This window comes from Microcaecilia unicolor, chromosome 10, assembly GCF_901765095.1.
Source record: "Microcaecilia unicolor chromosome 10, aMicUni1.1, whole genome shotgun sequence".
Taxonomy (NCBI): domain Eukaryota; kingdom Metazoa; phylum Chordata; class Amphibia; order Gymnophiona; family Siphonopidae; genus Microcaecilia; species Microcaecilia unicolor.
Window position 1 is genome coordinate 1,662,845 of NC_044040.1, and position 21,847 is coordinate 1,684,691.

The 21,847-nt window shown below is 44.1% G+C and overlaps 1 protein-coding gene across 1 annotated transcript in view; it reads right to left on the bottom strand.

Moving 5' to 3' along the window:
- The window catches only part of PCLO (piccolo presynaptic cytomatrix protein), a 371,777-nt gene that overhangs the window by 14,783 nt on the left and 335,147 nt on the right, over positions 1-21,847 (bottom strand). Inside the window, exon 23 of the mRNA XM_030216678.1 lies at positions 18,196-18,263. Coding sequence (XP_030072538.1) covers positions 18,196-18,263 — 68 coding nt within the window. The remainder of the gene's footprint in view (positions 1-18,195; positions 18,264-21,847) is intronic.

Sequence of the window (21,847 nt, forward strand, 5' to 3'; positions counted from 1 at the left end):
TCCACTCATTATTTTATAGACCTCTATCATATCTCCCTTTAGCTCCATATCTCCAAGTTGAAAAGCCCTAGCCACTTTAGCCATTCCTCATAGGGAAGTCGCCCCATCCTCTTTATCATTTTCATCGCCCTTCTCTGTACCTTTTCTAATTGCACTATCAGTTTTTGAGATGCGGTGACCAGACTTCAACACAATATTCGAGGTGCAGTCGTACCATGTAGCAATACCAAGGCATTATAACATCCTCATTTTTGTTTTCCATTTCTTTCCTGTATAGTTCTGTTGACCTATATCCTGAGGTATTTTATTCTCTTTTTTTGTTTGTTTGCTTAATGGAGGGGATTGTAGGTTTACTGAGTTGCCATGTTTCCTTGACAATAGGCACTCTGTATTATTCCAGTTAAGTCTACTACTACTACTATTTAGCATTTTTATAGCGCTACAAGGCATACGCAGCGCTGCACAAACATAGTCGGTAGCTTGATATCCTTGTGAATGACCAATGAACTCTAATTTGGTGAAAAGAGACCATCATCTCCTCAGGCCACTGTTCATCATCTCTCCCAGGAGGCACTGCAAGGTATACCACCCTGATGTTGTTCCACGATCTCTTAGACTTCCATCGCATAATCCCTTGTTCTAGAACTTTATTTCCTTTGAAACAAGGCTGATTCTTGTATTTTCTGCATTATTCGAGTATTGCATTTATTGTAGTAGAGATATTTCTCTGGCAATATCTACATATAGGGATTTACACACAGAGATTAATTTACAATGTTCTTCAAACAGTCCCAATCTGAAACTGCATTTACACAGCATGGAAGTTATCTCCTTGCCCACTAGATGGAGGAATGTGTTGCTAAATTGAGAGAAGTGCATCTTGCATCCTCACAGCGAAGCTTCTGTGGGTATAAATAGTCTAGCATTGATCACTGTTCCTGCTCTTATTCATCATTAAAACATTTTTACTACCCACGTGACCTCTTCCTCCTCTTCCAGCAGCTGTCAGTTGAAAGTTGCAGAGAAAATAACTCTTGCCATTTGAAAAGTCGGATTGTAACACTTTCTAAAGGACTTTTCTTGTAACATATGAAAAATCATCTTCCACTGCCTATTTAATTTCCTCCTGAGAAAATATAATAAAAATGATTACGAATAATAATATCATTGCTTTTCCCACTAAGCCACTCCCACTGTGCACATATCCGTAAACCACTGTGCTACACATCTCGTATTCCAACTGAATGTTAAAATATGCACATTTATTTACTAATTTAGGAATAAGAACAAAGGAGAAATCAGGAGAAAGAAGTTGATATTTGGAAGAATGCAGCTGATGCTTGGGTTTAATGTCTTTTGAACTGTCAGTTTGGTAATACCTGGTGGGCTTAAGTATTGCTGCTGTGCAATACATGAACTTTATCGGGCTGTCGGTGATTTCAGAGGCGCTAGTTGCTGTGGGCAGACCTCAATCCAGCTATTCATTGCTGAACCTATAGCCCACTGCTTTTTCTAATACATAATGGACTGGACTCTTTTCTGTTTGCAGGCTTTGTTTTTTCAGGATTTGTGGAGGTTCTTGAGTTTATACATGTTTCTATATGTGAGCCTTTTATGTGGAAGCGGGTTATACCACTAACTGGGTATGTCCCTGCTCTGCCCTGGCATTAACTGGATAGTGGCACAGTGGTCTGTGCTGATATTAGTAGAACAATTTGCTTAAGGGTCATTGAACATCAGAAGCAGAGGCAGCCAGTGGGTTTGACCAGGTAAGAGCCTTCCTATCGGGTAAAATCCCCTGAATATCTAATCCTTTAAATCTACCAATAAACTTACGAATGCACTGTCATGAGAAAGTGGTACTGCCTGGTGTAGGGGGCCATGAGGGATGATTCCTTCTTGCAGAAGCTCAAGTATCTCACAGGAATCCATGAAAAGCATTATAACTATGGACTCTAAAGTGCTCCCATGTGTAGTGAGAAGGATTAGCCTAATAGTTAATGCAGTAGGATGAGACTCTGGGGAACTGGGCTCAGTTCCCACTACAGCTCCTTATGACTGTGGGCAAGTCACTTAACCCTCCATTGCCCAGGTACTGTATATAATACGTAAACTGCTTTGATGGTAACCACAGAAAGGAAGAATATCAGCCGGGAGCCACATAGGTTTCAGCAGAGCAACACTATCGCATTTAGCCCCCCCCCCCCCCCCCCGCAGTCAGTGCTGGTGCCTGGACATGGCTGGCACTGAGTATTGGGGTCTCATCTAGCTTGCGACGAAAAAAACACTGATTGCCATTGGCTGAATACTGGTCGGTGTACTCGTTGTTCACTGGGAATCTGCCAGTGAAGTATTTCAGTTGAAATTTTAGGTTTGGATTGTACATCAAAAAAAAAAAAGGAAGAAATTATGGGGCCCTTTTACTAAGGGGGGGGGGGGCAAAAAATGGCCTGTGCTGGTGTAGTCACGTGTATTGGACGTGCGTCAAAATTAGAATTACCTCCTGGGGCACACAGTAGCCGGGTAGTAGTTCTCAGTTGACACATGTTGTACGCATGTATGCGCCTTTGCGTCTTCGTAAAATGGCCCCTGTATGTGTTCACAATGTTTGGGATGTTGTAGCAAATTTCTCAGGCGATATGACAATGTTATCAATATGAGAAAAGACACTTTCTGATTGATTCTTTTTTCCAGTATTTAAAATAAAACGAGTCTTGTGAAAATCGATTTATGGAACATTCTCATTTTGCTGATCCCACCCAATTTTAAATGTCTCACGTTTTGGCGAGGCATCAAGTTGTCCAGCCAAAACGTACACGGTCTGTGATGCCCAAAATTAAAAGCCAAGAATTTGTCTGGGTAACTGCCAACCCCATTGTTCCCAGGAGCCTTGTATCTCTTTAGAATTTGCCTGCAATAAACCAGATCATGTTACCTGAGCACGTTTCACATTTTGGAGCTTTCCATTCATGACTCGATGAATTACTATCTGTAGGTTTTTTGTGGTTACCATGCCAACAGGTTGGCAACCGTGAGAGTCAAGGATGCAAGCATTTCATTAACTGCTGCCACCTGCATATTAAAACCTATTGAAGTGCCACCAAGCCCCCATCTCTACCCCGTTCCCATGTGACAGCTCCAATGACCTACTGAATGCTGTTTTGACAGAGAAACAATGCACAACACCAGAGCTGCACAGGTAACACTGATCATCAGAGGCTTGTAGGGGTTGTCTCTTCTGTTCCACCCTGAAGCTCAGTGACCCAGATACAGTCTGGAGAGTTACCAGAGAACTCTTTTGCATGACCATGAAATTACATAATCTTGCAACTCACAAAGCAGATCAGACTAGAAACAGTAAATTTTCTGGCGAGTCCACAGCATCACCACTGAGTTGAACCATCTTCACCAGTAAGCAGGCAAATGTCCTAGGAATGTAGATGCCCTTGCCTCCAAACTCGCTCTACGTTCACCTTGTGTTTGTAATATTCAAGAAACACACATTGCATTGCTTCTGTATAGGGAAGCCTGGTTTGGTTCCTGCTTGAAGACTGCACAGCAAAATCATTTAAATTGTGAAGCAACTGTGATTAAGTTCCTGCACAGTAACAGCATTTAAATTCACAGGTCCGTAGAAACCCCCTGGACTCTGCAGTGAACGTTAGACCCCCAGCATGCACATCTCCTGTCTTGTCTGACTCCTCTGGTACAGAACAGTACATCTCGGACAGTGCCGGGGCCCTCTGGTCTCAGTACTACATCCAGGGCCGTGCCAAGGGTCTCTGGCGCCCCCCTGCAGACTATCGGTTGGCGCCCCCCCCCCCATGTGGCACAAGATGCAAAGGAAATAGGAGCTGAAAGAAGGAGTGCATCTTTGTGGGATTGCTGAACAAATAAAGGGTTTACAACCACTTAGCTTTTCGTGCTTTCATGTTCACGAAATTAGTAATTAAATCTTTGATATCTAACTGGGCACATATATCATTCTCAATAGCAATCATGGCAAGGCTTACAAGCCTTTCTTGCGAAATACTTGATCGCAAATAATTTTTTATGATTTTTAACCGTGAAAATGATCGCTCACCACTTGCCACACTGACAGGAATTGTCAGCAATATTCTTAGAATGATGCTCACATTGTATTATCGACGACGACGACGACGACACCCATAAGCACACCTAAACTTCCAAAAAACACTAAAAACTAACCTGTTTAAAAAGACATACCCTACTGATCCAACATAAACGCCTGATCTCTGCAACGCAACAAAACTGAAGTACGTAATGGACATAACTCAGCTCTTCCGTTGTACGATTCCCTAGTGTGGCTGTGCCACATGAACTTTATCTTACCACAACATCACTTTGTATTTGTTTACACCGGAGTCTGCAAACGCCTCTCCGGTACTATGTAAGCCACAGTGGGAAAATGTGGGAGACAAATGTAACAAGTAATAATAATAATAAAAATTTTAATGTGCTCAATCCAAATCAATTTTTTGTTTTTTGAAGACCTTAGTCAAACAGAGTCATGGAGCAAAAAGATGTTTTCAAGCCACCACTCTCCTGCCATCACCGGTCTTTGCTTTTTTTCACTGTATATAGGTGTTTTTTACTTTTCTTGTGCATTCCCAATATCTTACTTTAAAATAGGATTCATAGACACTTTCACTTATGTTAAACAAATTGGATCCAAGGGAATTTTTATATTCGAAATGGCATCATGTTACATAGAAAAAAAGTGAAGACCGGTGATGATAGAAGAGTTGGTGGCTTTTGAAAACATCTTTATGCCCCATGATTCTGTTTGACTGAGGTCTTTAAAAAACAAAACATTGATTTGAATTGAGTACACTTCATAAGCAGTTTTCCTTTTTTTTATTATTGATTGTACATCAACAGCTTATGTTAACAATTGAGCCTTATTCCTAGTATGATGCCAAACAGACAGTAAATATCATATAACCTTTAAGACCCACGGTATGTAAGCCTCAGAGTCACTTTTGGGATGTTCTGACTAAAATTAACAAAGACTGGTAGAAAACATAAATGAGCTGTGAAGCAATCTCTTCCTATGGATGTACTGCATTGATTAAACACTGTTTCAGTAGATTAGTACAATATAGTGCTCCTTCTTCTGTTCTGTGATCCTTTTATTTTAGGGTTATGATTTCCTGGGTGCTGGGTTTTTAAGGGCTTTCTCCTTCCACTATGGGATTCCCTCTTCCACAGACAGACTTTCTCTACCTGGTAATTTGCCACGCACAGTACCTTTTTGTTTTCAGGTCAAGCTCTGCTTTCAGAGCTTTCATTCTCCTTCAGTCTTCTTTGCTTGTGTCCAGGCTTCTCAGTTTGCAGAAAAACCACTGCTTTTCCAGAGCAAGCTAAAAGAAATCAATGCTGCCACCTAAGTGTCTGTGGCAGCCGTGTCTGCAGGGGGTGCTGTAGAAGCCCCGGTACTTTCCTCTCAATACCTTCAAAAATGGTGTGACTCACCCGCTTCATCGCAGACAGCTGACCTCCCCTCCCCAGAGGATCCAAGCAGCGGCTCAGCACTCCAATGCGGTCCACAGTCGGGTCCACGGATGGAAAGGCAAAACCGGGCGGCGGTCCAAATAAATCGGACGGACGTATCATCACGTACACGGGGCGCGAGCACTTGGGAAGAGCTGGGCGTGCCAAGGAGCGAGCGCTGCGCTTGGGAAGGCTGCAGCAGCGCATGCGCATAGGCGCCGACGCGCCAACACAGCACTTTAAAAAAAAAAAAAACAATTGGTCCAGACAGCGCAGCGCGGCGCCCTTGAACGCAGGCGCCCCCCTGCCGTGCTTACCCCGCTTACCGGGTTTGCACGGCCCTGACTACATCACAGTTCTCCTCCTTTAAATAAGCTATATAATTTGACAGGTCAGTACACATAGCACTACTTAGATTTTTAACCCCCATTAGAGCTTTTTAAAGTGGAGATATCGATTGTACATATACTAATTCTTAGTTTAATGTGCACTAAATTAGTTGGGATGAGAACACAAGAAGGAGAAAGAGCAAACCTCACGAACATGTAGAACACCACAAAAAAAAAAGTGAGGCACAGAAAATGAGTATTCCAAAAAGTCAAAATGGGACCTTTAATAGGATGAGTAAATCCAACACATCAATGACCCGACACGGCTGTGTTTCGGTATGTGAGCCTACGTCAGGAGTCAAAGTACCTTATGGTGTATGTTGGTAAAATGCGGTCCTGTATCAAAATGGGACCTTTAATGGGATGAATAAATCCAACACATCAACGACCCGACACAGCTGTGTTTCGGTATGACTATGCATGAGATAGATTTGCATCCACTGCTTCCATTGCATGCAAATCTATCTCATGCATATTAATTATGGGGATGGGACGACTTCCCTATGAGGAAAGGCTACAGCGACTAGGGCTGTTCAGCTTGAAGAAAAGACAGCTGAGGAGAGAAATGATAGAGGTCTATAAGTAATGAGTGGAGTGGAGTGGAATGGGTAGACGTGAGTAGCACATACACTAATATTTTTAAAGCTTCTTAACGAACTGAATGTGGGCTAACAAACGCAAATCCCAAAGTAGTAGTGGTAAACTATGAAGGATTTCCCATACCAGACACTACCGTGTGTGTTTTTTATCAGTAGGGAGCAGGAGAAGAAAGTAGCTGTGGTCAGGACCCACTTATCTGGTCAATGGATTGAAAACAATAAAAATGGAATAATAATTCAGATAGAAGGAATTGATTCTGGACAGTGGAGCAATAACCCATTGATCTTGCAATGAATGCAAAATGCAGCCATTTGACCAGAAGGGTAAGACAATAAAAGCAGAAATGCTATTACCAAAAGTATACATTCCATTAACTACTTTGAAGGAACGTTCTTTTATGAGTCCATAAAAATGCCTGTTACGTGCAGCTGGATATTTATGGATATGTGCTCTTTAACATAACTGTTTGAAGTGTATACAAGGAAACGTTAAAAGAAACTCTCTTGGTTTCATTATATATCGACCTAATTTAATGAGTTACCGTTCTGAAAATATAAAGACTATGGTTATTTGCGACATACATATGCCATTCAAAGTGTGTCATCGGTTAGAAATAAACGGGTGAGTATAATTGTTTTGTTGTATAGAAAGCATGTTCTTGCCTATCAGAGCTCGGTAACTAGTGTTGGAACTAAATATTATTGCTTTTGATTTTACACATTCAGGAGGGAAGTTATCGTGGTGTGATAAAAGGCAGGATTTTACGACACCTTGATTTACCACAGGAGCCATCAACCTGCAGTTTCTCAGTACTTCTGGTTGCTGCCTCCCGTGGTAAATAGATATTGCTGTTTCTGGGCCACCTCACTGGCAGCATTATTCCATTGGCCCAGGAGCATCAGTCCTCAAAGCCATGGCCCCTCTTAAAGTGACTGTCAGACCTCTTCCCCCCAATCAGCACTCCACCCTCCAAAAGATACCCCTCAGCCCCCCATGTTCTTGTGGTCTAGGATTGTTCCTGCCTTTCCTGGAAGAAAAGTCCATAGTCTGTTATTGAGATGGACATGGGGGAAGCCACTGCTTGCCCTGGGATTGTATGGAATGTTGCTACTAATTGGGTTTCTGTCAGGATTGGCCACTGTTCAAAGCAGGATACTGAGCTAGATGGACCATTGGTCTGACCCAGTATGGCTATTCTTACATAAGTACATAAGTATTGCCATACTGGGAAAGACCAAAGGTCCATCAAGCCCAGCATCCTGTTTCCAACAGTGGCCAATCTACTACTACTACTACTACTTAACATTTCTAAACTGCTACTAGGGTTACGCAGCGCTGTACAGTTTAACATGGAAGGACGGTCCCTGCTCGAAGAGCTTACAATCTAAAAAGACAAATGTACAGTTAATTATATAGGTCAGACAGATTGGGGCAACCTATATGTTCGAAAGGTTAGGTTCCGAATGCAGCATTGAAGAGGTGAGCTTTAAGCAAGGATTTGAAGATGGGTATCCATCCAGGTCACAAATACCTAGCAAGATCCCCAAAAAGTACAAAACATTTTATACTGCTTATCCCAGAAATAGTGGATTTTCCCCAAGTTCATTTAATAATGGCCTATGGACTTTTCCTTTAGGAAGCCATCCAAACCTTTTTTAAACTACGCTAAGCTAACTGCCTTTACCACATTCTCTGGCAATGATTTCCAGAGTTTGTGTTCTTCTCGGCACCTTCAGCCAATAGGGTGTCCCTAGTCGTATTCTCACCCTACTACTGCTATGGGTCATATTTCCATATAAATATGACCCCCTTGTAGTAGTAATGTGACACTGGCATGACTGAAGGTGCCAAGAAGGGCAGAAGATGGTATTTTTCCAGCTATAAAAAACAACCACTGAGGTGGAGAAACAAAGTCTGCTACAAAATGAGACGGGAAACAAGGGAGCAGCGTGATCAACAGGACTCTTCCGACAAACCAAGGATGCGTAATAAAGAATTAAAGTCTTTATTCAGTAATGAAGTAGGACTCGACAAGGCACCGTGTTTCCAGCTATAACATGACTTACAGTGTTCAATGCAAAGTGCCTGGTTTGATATTCCCATGCATATCTCCCGGTCTCTAACCTAGCCACCCCCATCCTGTTAGACTGTCACTGAAATGCTTTGATGTTTCACTTATATATACTGTCATCTACCAACATTTGCTTATTTCCGATCTGATGAAGAAGGGCAACCTTCGAAAGCTAATGTATTATGTCCAATAAAAAAGGTTACATCTTATTTTCTTTTCCATGTTTTATTTTGTTTTATTTCTATTGATTACCTTCCATACTTAAGAAAAGGCTCCGTAGGCGTGCATGTATATTTGCTCAGCAGGAACAATCATTTTGCAAATAAATATTTGCATAATTAAAGTGTATCAGCTTGGCAACTTCCTCCTAGAACTGGCAGGACTTTATAAGGGGAAAAGGCAATTTTGCAGTTTCCACATATAACTACTACTACTTATCATTTCTAAAGCGCTACTAGATGTACGCAGCGCTGTACACTTGAACATGAAGAGACAGTCCCTGCTCGACAGAGCTTACAATCTAATTAGGACAAACAAGAGATAAGAGAATATTAAAGTAAGAATGATAACATGATAAAACTTAGATTGTGAGCCCTCTAGGGACAGAGAAATATCCAGTGTACCTGAATGTAACTCATCTTGAGCTACTACTGAAAAAGGTGTGAGCAAAATCTAACTAACTAACTAAATAAAATAAGGGTTCTGAATAAGTGAATAAGGGTTAGGAGTTAAAAGCAGCATCAAAAAGGTGGGCTTTTAGCTTAGATTTGAAGACGGCCAGAGATGGAGCTTGATGTACCGGCTCAGGAAGTCTATTCCAGGCATATGGTGCAGCAAGATAAAAGGAACGGAGTCTGGAGTTAGCGGTGGAGGAGAAGGGTGCAGATAAGAGAGATTTACCCAGTGAATGGAGTTCCCGGGGAGGAATGTAGGGAGAGATAAGAGTGGAGCTCATATTTCTACAGGAAGAGGATAATTTTATAATGTTCAACTATGTGAAGTGAAATGCTGCAATATATGGATAGTATTACCCTTAATTTAATTAAATATTACAGTAGCATTCATATCCACTTATATAAATCATACTCAGATTGATATCTGATTATTATCCTAGTTCTAGCAGTTCTCAGAAATAATTGTGAAGTTTCAGATAACAGTGTTCAACAAAATGGCTTCTTAACTCAATACACATAAAAAGCATCATCCATACAATACATAAAATGAACAGTATTGATCTTAAGAGTACACCAAGGTGTTCAAAAGTTCTTCAGGCTGGACTAAATCTACTCAAAAATCCACTTTATAAAGTCCTAAAAGCAGGTTTCCACAACATATTTTTAACTATCAAAGAACCAGAGTATAATCAGGAGGAGTCAAAGTAGATAAAAGACTTAAATATTTTACAAAAAGTTTTTGCAAATTTTTTTTTTAATAGATAATGGAGAGTTCTCAGAGTATAAACTCATCCAAGCGAGACTACACCGAAGAGATTTATATCTCTAAGGGTGAACAAGCTTCTCGATCATGGAACTTCTCCACAATTGTTATTTTTGTGTGAACAAAATACACACCTGTGCTCTCTTCACAAGATAATTAATGAACTCGGGTATAAAGTATCACATACCATGTAAAATGAGTTTATCTTGTTGGGCAGACTGGATGGACCGTACAGGTCTTTATCTGCCGTCATTTACTATGTTACTATGAATACTGCCACTAACAAGGTGACCTCTGACTTTGCCCGAGTTTCACTCATGGACCGCCTGGCGTTATCTGCATAGGGCCTGAGGTAACCAGGCTCCCTTCCGTGGTCAGTGCCGAGCCTGGAAATTCAATGATAGGCCATTTCCAGTGACTGGCATTGAATATCCGGTTTATTCTTGGCCGTTAAGAACTTAGCCGGCCAAGCTGATATTCAGTGATGGCTAGCTAAGTTAACAGCGGCCAAGATAGACCTGCTATTGACATGGCCAAATCTGGCCACCAAACTTAGCCGACGATGCGCTGAAAATCGGTGGATACCTGGTTATATCGCACAACATAACCGGCTAACCACTAAACGCTAACCTGGGATATTCAGTGAGAGACAGCCGGCTATCTCCCGCTGAATATTGGTGGATAGCCGGCCAAGTACCATTTAACCAGCCAGGTAAATGGTTTTGAATATTGGCCGGATAGTGCTGAGATGGTCTGAGAAAGTATTCAACGGCACCGTCCGGTTAGGGCCAGAAAATACCTCTCTTACTGGCCCTTAACAGCATAAGAACTGACATACTGGATCAGAGAAAAGGTCCATCTAGCCCAAAGCCTAACAGTGGCCAGTCCAGGTTATGAGTACCTGGCAGAATCCTAAACACTAGCAAGGTACCAGGGATAAGCAGTGACTTTCCCCAGGTTTACCTCGATAACAACTGATTGACTTTTCCACCAGGAATTTGTCCAAAAGATTTCGGTCTTTCTTTTAAACACAGCTACATGAACTGCTCTTACCACATCTGTGGCAATGAATTCCAGAGCCTGGGTGAAAAAAAATATTTTCTCCTCTTTGTTTGAAATGTGGTCCTGAAAAAAAGCCTTTGAATATCGGTGCCAGTGTTTGCAGCTTCAGATTTTCCTTTCCTTTCTGTTCCCATTATTTTAAGCATTTAATTGGCGTGTTAACTTTAATTATGCTTTAACTGGACTATTTATAACCACAGCTCTCAGTATGTGAACATTTAAGGTGCTGTTACACCACGTGAACATCAGCTATAACCAAGGGATGTTAAAATCTCATGAATATTCCAGCCCTGGGTGAAATGTGAACTTGACTCTGCTAATGACTTTAAAGTCGCATCAATTCCTACATTTCTAAAAGTAACAAACTCCCTTTCTTAACTCCTCTCCGTTTCACTTCTTCCTACGGGTACAATTTCATTTCTTGTTTCCTATTCTGGAACCTGTTGATCAGGGCCAGCCTTCAATATCATAGCCAGCACTGACTGCAGGTCATTTTACAGGCATGCACAGGTAGATTCATACATGTAGAGATGACCGTCTCGGAAAAACACCCTTTATATTTGCAGCTGGCCAGAAAGTGGAGATTTTAAGGGGCTGAGATTTGGGAAGGCCAAAAGGGTATGTGAATATTTCCCATTTTTCAGTGGGAAAACACATGTCTAATAATTTCAGTGGTGCAGCCACAGGAGGCCTTGAGGGCCTTGGCCTGCCTCCCACCCCCCCACCCCCAACACACACACATTGGGTTCAGGCCCTCTTCAAACCTGCAGCATCTGTTAAATGGCTGGCAGGGATGCCGAAGCCCCACCAGCCAGAAAAATGTGCTGACGAGCCGATCCCCTTCTCTTCTTGCTGCTGCAGGAAACAGGAAGTTGGCAGGTCTCCTCACGCATGCTCAGTCATTTCAGTTGGCTCCTTAATTGCGTTTTCTTGTACCAGCTACTTTTTAAACTCTGACGGAAGCGTGTTTAAGTGCCAGAAATGACAAGTGCCCAGTGGAGTGGCCTAGTGGTTAGGGTGATGGACTTTGGTCCTGGGGAACTGAGGAACTGAGTTCGATTCCCACTTCAGGCACAGGCAGCTCCTTGTGACTCTGGGCAAGTCACTTAACCCTCCATTGCCCCATGTAAGCCGCATTGAGCCTGCCATGAGTGGGAAAGCGCAGGGTACAAATGTAACAAAAATAAAATAGATACTATTGGAGATTCTACATGGAATGTTGCTATTCCACTAGAAACATTCCATGTAGAAGGCTGCGCAGCCACATTGGTGATCTGCAAGGGCCGACTTCTACATGGAATGTTGCTAGTGGAATAGCAACATTCCATGTAGAATCTCAAATAGTAGCAACAGTGGAGGAGTGGCCTAGTGGTTAGGGTGGTGGACTTTGGTCCTGAGGAACTGAGTTTGATTCCCACTTCAGGCACAGGCAGCTCCTTGTGACCCTGGGCAAGTCATTTAACCCTCCATTGCCCCATGTAAGCCGCATTGAGCCTGCCATGAGTGGGAAAGCGCGGGGTACAAATGTAACAATAAAAAAAAAAATAAAGAAACATGGGCGTTACAGGCCATTAGTGCTGGACTAGCACCGACATCTGATTACGCCCCAGGACCAGAGCGCTCGCTGGCTCTCACTGCTAATTGCATGGAAATACATGCAAACGAGGGTCTCCCACATTCCTCCCTCATGATCAACAGGCAGCGCATCAAATAAGGGTGCTGCTACCGCTGCAAACCTTATGCCAGCTCGGAGCTGACATTAGGGTTTGGAGGAAAGGGGGAGACCAAGAGGTTTGACAGGGCTGGGATTTTCTCCCAGACCTGTCAAACCTAAGCCTGCTCCCCCCCCAAACACAATGCCTGGAGGTCCGGTGAACCTCCAGGCCCCCCACCCCCAAAACTGACCCTGGTGGTCCAGTGGGACCACTAGCCCTCTGCACACACACCCATCCCCCCCGTGGCCTACCTCGAAGTTGGAGGATGCAATAGGCAGGGCAGGGTGCCACCATTTTTAGGAAGTGCCCACAGAGGAGGGAAGACTTCGAGGTAGGCTGTGGGGGTGTGTGGTTGCAGAGGGCTAGCGCTCTTACTAGACCACCAGGGTCTTAGTGTTGGGGGTGCGGGCTAGTAGTGCCACTGGACCACCAGGTCTTTCTAGTGTTTGGGGGGAAGGGTGGGCTTAGATTTGACAGGTCTGGGAGAAAATGCCGGACCTGTCAAACCTCTTCCGTCTGACAGTCTGGGCTTTATTTTTGACAGTCCGGACATGTCAAACAACATCTGCGGGAGGATTGTGCCTTGGGCACAGAAGTACCCCTACGATCAGAGCTAATGGAGTGCTTAAATTTGCATGCTATTATCTCTGATCATAGGGGCATTAATGCCCCGCACTGTTCTGGCACTAATTTTAGAGCGCTGTTTGGAACAGCGCGAGGCTTCAGATCATCTGCAACTAGGTGTCTACATATGTAGATGCCAGATTCCTGAGATGCCATTCTTTATTCGCAGGGGTAACTTTCTGAAATGGATGCTCTGGTTGAACATGGAGAGCACATATGTACTTTTCCACACCAATGTATGTATTTTACAAAAGGCTTCACATTTGGCAGATCCATCAGTAAAGCACTGAGGGAAATGTGAATGTCCTGACCAGTAGAATGGAGTTGATGCTAATTCGGTATGAAATAATAAATCTCAGGGTGAGTTATCATTCATTTTGTTACTAATCCATCTCACCCAGAAACCTAAACCCTTGCTACTGCTGCTCCTACAAGTATCCCTAAAACTTGGTTTTGCAGCTCTTGTGACTTCCAGAGTCTCTGGGGCTTCCCTAGTACTACAAAAGTAAGAAGATAAGAATAACCATACTGGGTCAGACTGATGGTCCATCCAGCCCAGTTTCCTGCATCCAATCCAGGTCACAAGTACCAGGCAGAATCCTAAATAGTAGCATCACTCCATGTTACTGATCCCAGGGCAAGTAATGGCTTCCCTAATGTCTATCTCAATAGCAGACTATGGACTCTTCCTCCAGAAACTTGACCAAACCTTTCTTAAATCCAGATAACCTAACTGCTATTACCACATCCTCTGGCAATGAACTTAGCTATTCATTGAGTGAAAAAAAATATTCACCTGTTTGTTTTAAAGGTATCATCACGTAACTTCATGAATTGACCCCCTTGTCTTTGTACTTTTTGAAAGAGTGAAAAATCGATTCACTTCTACTCGCTCTACACCACTAAGGATTTTGTAGACCTCAATCATATCTCCCCTCAGCCGTCTCTTTTCCAAGCAGAAGAGCCCTAACCTCTTAAGCCTTTAATCATATGCCTTGAACCTGGGGCGTAGCCAAGGGTGGGCCTGGACGGGCCCAGGCCCACCCATTTTCCCTCCAGGCCCGCTCATCCGCATTGCTGTCTCTATCCCTTTTGTCCCACGGAGGCAGCGCTTCCTTCCTGCCCTGTCTTCTCCCGAAGCTCCGCTGCATCGGTCCCTCCCTGCAAGTAGAATCCTCCTTCGCCGGTCGCGCTGCGCTGCCATGCAATTGCACACGCAGCTACGCTCCTCCCCCTGCCGCGTCTATCTGGCCCTCTGTGATGCACTTCCTGTTTAGGGCCGGATGAACGCGGCAGGGGGGGGAGCAAAGCTGCGTGTGCAATTGCATGGCAGTGCAGCGCGACCGGCGAAGGAGGATTCCACTTGCAGGGAGGGACCAATGCAGCGGAGCTTGGGGAGAAGACAGGGCAGGAAGGAAGCACTGCCTCCGTGGGACAAAAGGGATAGAGACAGCGCGCGAAGGATGCGGATGGGTGGACCTGGAGGAAAAATGGCTGAGCTGCTGGGACATGGGAGGGAGAGGAGGAAGGGGCTGCAGGGAAGGGAGAGAGTTGCTGGGACATGGGAGGGAGAGGAAGAAGGGACTGGAAGGAAGGGAGAGAGCTACTGGATATGGGAGGGAGAGGAAGAAGGGACTGGAGGGAAGGGAGAGAGCTACTGGATATGGGAGGGAGAGGAAGAAGGGACTGGAGGGAAGGGAGAGAGCTGCTGGGACATGGGAGGGAGAGGAAGAAGGGACTGGAGGGAAGGGAGAGAGCTGCTGGGACATGGGAGGGAGAGGAAGAAAGGACTGGAGGGAAGGGAGAGAGCTGCTGGACATGGGAGGGAGAGGAGGAAGGGGCTGCAGGGAAGGGAGAGAGTTGCTGGGACATGGGAGGGAGAGGAAGAAGGGACTGGAGGGAAGGGAGAGAGCCACTGGGACATGGGAGGGAGAGGAAGAAGGGACTGGAGGGAAGGGAGAGAGCCGCTGGGACATGGGAGGGAGAGGAAGAAGGGACTGGAGGGAAGGGAGAGAGCCGCTGGGACATGGGAGGGAGAGGAAGAAGGGACTGGAGGGAAGGGAGAGAGCCGCTGGGACATGGGAGGGAGAGGAAGAAGGGACTGGAGGGAAGGGAGAGAGCCACTGGGACATGGGAGGGAGAGGAAGAAGGGACTGGAGGGAAGGGAGAGCTGCTGGGCATGGGAGGATAGGGAGAGAAAGAGGGGAGATGGATGGAAGGATGCAGAGAGAAAAGGGAGAGACTGGAAGGATGTGGAGAGAGAGAGAGGGGAGACTGAACAGAAAAGGGTACAGAGATACAGACACTAGATGGAAGGATCAGGAGAGAGGGTAGATGGGTGGAAGGATGAGGAGAGAAAGAGGGAAGACACTGGATGGAAGGGTAGGGAGAAAAAGGAGACGCTGGATGCAAAAGAAAGAGGGGAGCTGCTGGATGGAAAGAGGGAGAGGACAGAGTAGGGAAAGACTGGAGAATAAGAGGAAGGAGCATGTGGAGAACAAGGGTGAGGAAAAGATGAAAAGCCATAGGTGGTGAATGGACAGGAAACCCTGGCAAGAGAAAGACGAAGGAAAGCAGAATCTAGAGACTGGGAGCAACACAATGAGAAATAGTAAATGGCCATACAACAAAGGTAAAGAAAATAATTTTATTTTAATTTAGGATAAAGTAATATGGTACCTGTGTTAATAAAGTTTCAGAGACCAATACTTCCTTCCTTAGGTCAGGAGAGGATACCATAACAGCGTTATGCTGACCTGAGGCAGGAGGTTTTGGCCTCTGAAAGCTCATTGAAAAGGGTGTTAGGCTATTAAATAAATTATTTTCTGAAACCTGATGCACTGAAAAGCAGCACTTTACCCTGTGTGACAAATGCATCTGATTAGTGTGACTAAATTTTGCTGGGGAAGGGTGATAGAGAGAAAATTTTGTGCCCACCCACTTTAGGTTCAGGCCCATCCAAAATTGGCAGTCTGGTTACGCCACTGCCTTGAACACACACATCATAGTTTTGGGGGTTTTCAATGTTGTCCCAGTATTTTGTAATAAACTGTGTCTTTGCAAGCAAAGCTGTCCTATACTCATGTTAAAGTGCTTTAGAAAACACAGTTTCTATTATTGCCTTTGATAGTTCGGAATAAGGATTGCCCTCAGTTTGCTGAGGAGCCTGTTAGGCAGTTTTTTGACTATCTGTGTGAACGATTTGCTGTGATGTTGCTCTTCGTTTCCCATTTAATGTGGCATTCCTTCCATGTCAGTTTTTAAGAAATGTATTTGTAAATCGCTTAGACCTGATAAGATGGAGTTGCTATATTAAGATATATTAAGGGGTCCTTTTACTAAGGTGCGCTGAAAAATGGCCTGTGGTAGTGTAGACGCATGTTTTGGGCACACGCAAAATTATTTTTCAGTGCACCTACAAAAAACGCCTTATTTTTTTTGGCTGAAAACGAACGTGTGTCAAAATGAAAATTGCTACGCGTCCATTTTGGGTCTGAGACCTTACCGCCAGCCACTGACCGAGCGGTATAGACCTATGCATGCCAAATGCCACTTGATACGCTCCCGTTACGCATGCCCAAAAATGAAAATATTTTTCAGACGCACGTCAAAAATGAAATTATCGCAAGAGTCACGCGGTAGTTGGGCGGTAACTCCATTTTGGCGAGCATTGGGCGCGTGTAGACGCTTATGCGGCTTAGTAAAAGGGCAGTTAAACTTCCTTGGATTTTGGATTTAACCATCTTAGTTGCAATTGTTTCCTTTTCTGTGCTAAATATATGCCTGTTTAGAAAAAAACTTCTTTGAATCGTCTCCAAAGTCTTACGGATGTGCAAATAAGAACCATGGTATTCTCTGTAGCTAATTGTTGTGCTGGAGACAAAACAGGAAGTGAGCTCTGGTATAAAAACTGGTGAAAGCACACTTGTTGCTGGGCGAGTGATGCACTTTCTTAGCCTTAGTTTTTGGCAAACACTTTGAACTTCATAGCAAATAAAATAGAAGACTGCAAATGGATGTGCCCAATGCAGAAGGTACAACTTTGCTCACTCTATTTATTTGGATTTTGCTCACACCTTTTTCAGTAGTAGCTCAAGGTGAGTTACATTCAGGTACTCTGGATATTTCTCTGTCCTAGGAAGGCAATGGAGGGTTAAGTGACTTGCTCAAGATCACAAGGAGCAGCAGTGGGATTTGAACTGGCCACCTCTGGATTGCAAGACCGGTGCTCTAACCACTAGGCCACTCCTCCAGGGTTCTATATGGAATGTTGCTACTGTTTTAGATTCTGCGTGGAATCTTGTCACTCTTTAGAATTCCAGAATCTTGATATTCTTCGAGGTTCTACATGGAATGTAGCTATTCTGAATGGAATCTTTATTTATTTAGCTTTTGCTCACATCTTTTTCAGTAGTAGCTCAAGGTGAGTTATATTCAGATACTCTGGATATTTCTCTGTCCCAGGAGGGCTCACAATCTTAAGTTTGTACCTGAGGCAATGGGGGGTTAAGTGACTTGCCCAAGATTACAAAGAGCAGTAGTGGTATTTGAATCGGCCACCTCTGGATTGCAAGACCGGTGCTCTATCCACTAGGCCACTCCTCCAAGCCACTTTGAACAATAGAACCCCAAGTTATGAAAGACTGTTCTACTAGGCAAAAATAGATTTCTACTTGATATATATGAAAGAAACTACTTCTTCTTCTTATGCATCACGCCATAAACTGATATTCACATTTATCGAAAAGGTAGAGGAAATATAGAAATATACTGGGTTTACTACCTTCGACTTCAGTTAGGCCCAGTCCCGCCTGCTTTACTGGCTCTTGTCCATTTTGGCCCATCTTTCCCCTGTAAAAATAATTTGGAAACCAGGTCATACATTTTAATTTATTATTTATTTATGTATTAGGATTTATTTATCGCCTTTTTGAAAGAATTCACTCAAGGCAGTGTACAGTGAGAATCAAACACAAGCAATAGACAATAACAGCAGTAAAAATATTCAAATAACAATAGAAAGTGTGGCACAGTATAGTACTTACAATGTCAACACAATACGTAATAGAACATTTTAATAGACAACGTAAAGTATAAGCAAAGAAGGAGCATATAGGGCCCCTTTTACAACGCAGCGGTAAGCGCAATGCGGGCTTACTGCTAGCTAAAAAGGAAGTACTGCCGGGCTACCACAGCAGCCTGGAGCTAGTTCCCACCCCTAGCATGCTGTCATATCCAGCGCTACAAAAAAATATATATGTACCCGGCGGTAATTGGGCAGGTTACTGCCGGATTAGCGCGGGAGCCCTTACTACCACCTCAATGGATGGCGATAAGGGCTCCTCCCCGAAATGGCCGTGTGACCCATGGCTTGGTAAAAGGGGTCCTCAGGTAGGTAAGAGAGGACAAGGAGTTAGAAAGTAAGGTGACTAATTTAAAGAAAGTTGCACATGAGGTCCTTCATGAAACTTTAGTACAAAGTGCCAACTATCCTTCAAACCCCAAACTTCTATAAAGGTTCCTAAAAATTACACGCGGAAATTTGGGCATGCACAATTTAATTGACTAACAAGCTAAATAGCTCCAATAATTGGTGCTAATTGGACTTAATTAAAAATCTGTGTGGATAAATGTAGCCATGGAATCCGAGTTATACGTGAGAGTCCAGGAAGGGGCGTGGCTTTGGGTAGGTCATGGGCAGATCAAGGGCATTCCCACAATTTATGCACATTTTTATAGAATAACGGGGATCTGCACTTAATTTTGGCAAGGGGATTTACATCAAAGTTTTTTTGGTGTAAATGGTTGCGCTGAAATTAAGTTATGGTTCCCGGTGCTAAGTATTATTATATATAAATGTCTAACTTTATTTGCCATTTATAGAATAGCACTAAATGCTGTTTTTTTTTGGTACCATTTACAGAATTTAGTACCCGATATTTACCGTTTAATGTACCAAGACGTTAATATTTCTGCACTTTGAAAAATGCTGAAAAACATGTAAAAATGCCCTTTGATTTTTGAATAAGTATCTGGAGATGTCCTTTAAGTTGTATTTGTGTACGTTGTTTATTTTAATAGTATACATATTTCTTATGGTTTAATGCCATGTAGAAAATATTGATTGGCGGAATATAAATATTTTTTATATACACAAATAAATTGTGGGATAATTTGCTGGAGGAAGTCATCAAGGTGACTAATTAGCAAAGAGATTTGCATAAGTTCTTGGAGGAAAAGTCCATAAAAAATGATTAGGCAGGCAGATTTGGAGAGCTATGGCCCATCCCTGAAAACAAGCCATGACAACTAGCAGGACCTTGTGCCCTGGACTTGCCATTGCCAGTGACAGAAAAGCTGGATGTGATGCTGTGGCTTTTCTTCCTTCTTATGTTAACTGCCTTCAGTGAGTCAATTGGGAAAGGGAGGTGGTAGAGAAATATTACTAACTAGGAATAATAACAGGAATCCTAAGGAAACATGAACAACAGCTGGCCTGAGAAATCATTTCATGGCAGGTTACCAGATCATCTCACAAGCTTATGTAATCATTAAAATTTAAGATTAAAATAATTATATGCTTCGAATATAAACTATAATTAGAATCATTTCTGCTACTGCTCAGTGCTAATTTGTTTTCATCTGCAGCAGGGATGGCTTGGAAGATCAATACGAAACTGGTGCAGTGCAGGTTTTGACTTAATTTCTGAAGAAGCAGCTCAAACAATCACTGACTCTTCACCAGTTGCAGCAGTAAAAGAAGAGATCATCAGGGTGACCAACACTGAAGCTTAAAGATCGGAACGTGGAGTTCAAGCCCAAAGGTTGAAAATGCTGCCTTATCCACTTAAAGGTATTCCTGATATTTCAGCATTTAGAAAGAACGTACAAATCAGATGTGCTGGTCGGAACCAGTGGTGTAGCTACGTGGGGCCAGGGGGGCCTGGGCCCCCGTAGATTTGGCCCTGGACCCCCCTGCTGACGACCCCCCTCGACCCTCCCGCCGCCAACCCTCCCCCACCGCCGCCGTTGCCTACCTTTGCTGGCAGGGGACCCTAACCTCTGCCAGTCGAGGTCCTCTTCTTCATTCGAGAAACCTCACGATCATCCACTTTAGAAGCGTTTCCATTAGTTTACTCACCATCGAGGTCAGACTGACAGGTGTGTAATTCCCAACGTCCTCATTACTTCTGCTCTTGTGCAGCGGGACCATATCCACCCTTCTCCAGCTGGGTTAGCGCTGTGCAAGCCATTCCCGGGGGTTTTCTTTTTCCCCCGGAAATGGCATGCGCTCGGGGCAGGACTAGCACTGGCAGGATGTCAGACTCACAGAAACAGAACAAAGCCTTGCGCTGGAAGAAGAGGACCTCGGCTGGCAGAGGTTGGGGTCCCCCGCCAGCAAAGGTAGGCGATGGCGGGGGAGGGTTGGCGGCGGGAGGGGGTGTCAAGAGGGTCATCAGCAGGGGGGGTCAAAGTTGTTGGTGGTGGCGGCGGTGGCGGTCGGCAATGGCAGGGGTCGCCGGGGGGGGGGGGGCTAAAATGTGCTCCCTCACCTCGGGCTCTGGACCTCCCCTCCCGCCGAAGTCTGGCTATGCCCCTGGTCAGAACATGTCAAATTCCGGAAGTATTTTAGCTGACATAGAGTTTTTCTAAAATACATGCAGGAATGCACATCATGCTCCCCCCCCCAGTTACAGGCAGAAGCTGTAACCATTTTACAATTGCCAATGTCTATAACATCCAGGGACCATTTTACAAAGCAGCGGTAAGCCCAACGCGGGCTTACCGCTCCCTCTTCCGGGACTACCGCCAGCCCAACATGGCCGCCAGTGCTAGTCCCGCCCCGAGCGCATGTCATTTCCGGGGGAAAAAGAAAACCCCCGGGAATGGCTTGCACAGCGCTAACCTGGCTGGAGAAGGGCGAATATGGTCCCGCTGCACAAGAGCAGAAGTAATGAGGATGTTGGGAATTACACACCTGTCAGTCTGACCTCGATGGTGAGTAAACTAATGGAAACGCTTCTAAAGTGGAGGATCGTGAGGTTTCTCGAATGAAATGGCTTGCAGGACCTGAGGCAGCATGGCTTCACTAGAGGTAGGTCGTGTCAGACAAATCTCATCAGTTTCTTTGATTGGTTGTCCAAACAGTTGGATGTGGGAGGGGCGCTAGATGTTGTGTACTTGGATTTTAGCAAAGCCTTTGACACAGTTCCGCACAGGCGACTGTTTGATAAACTGAATGCCCTTGGTATTTATTTATTTATTACATTTCTAGCCCACATTTTCCCGCATAGCAGTAGCCTCAATGTGGCTTACAGGTTCCGGAGAGGAGAGAACCAACTCTGGGAATATATACAGAGTTGAATATAGAGTAAAAGTAGGTGCAAGGAAGCTGATAAGGTTCTGGAAAAGAAAATAGAACTCTGGGGCGAATA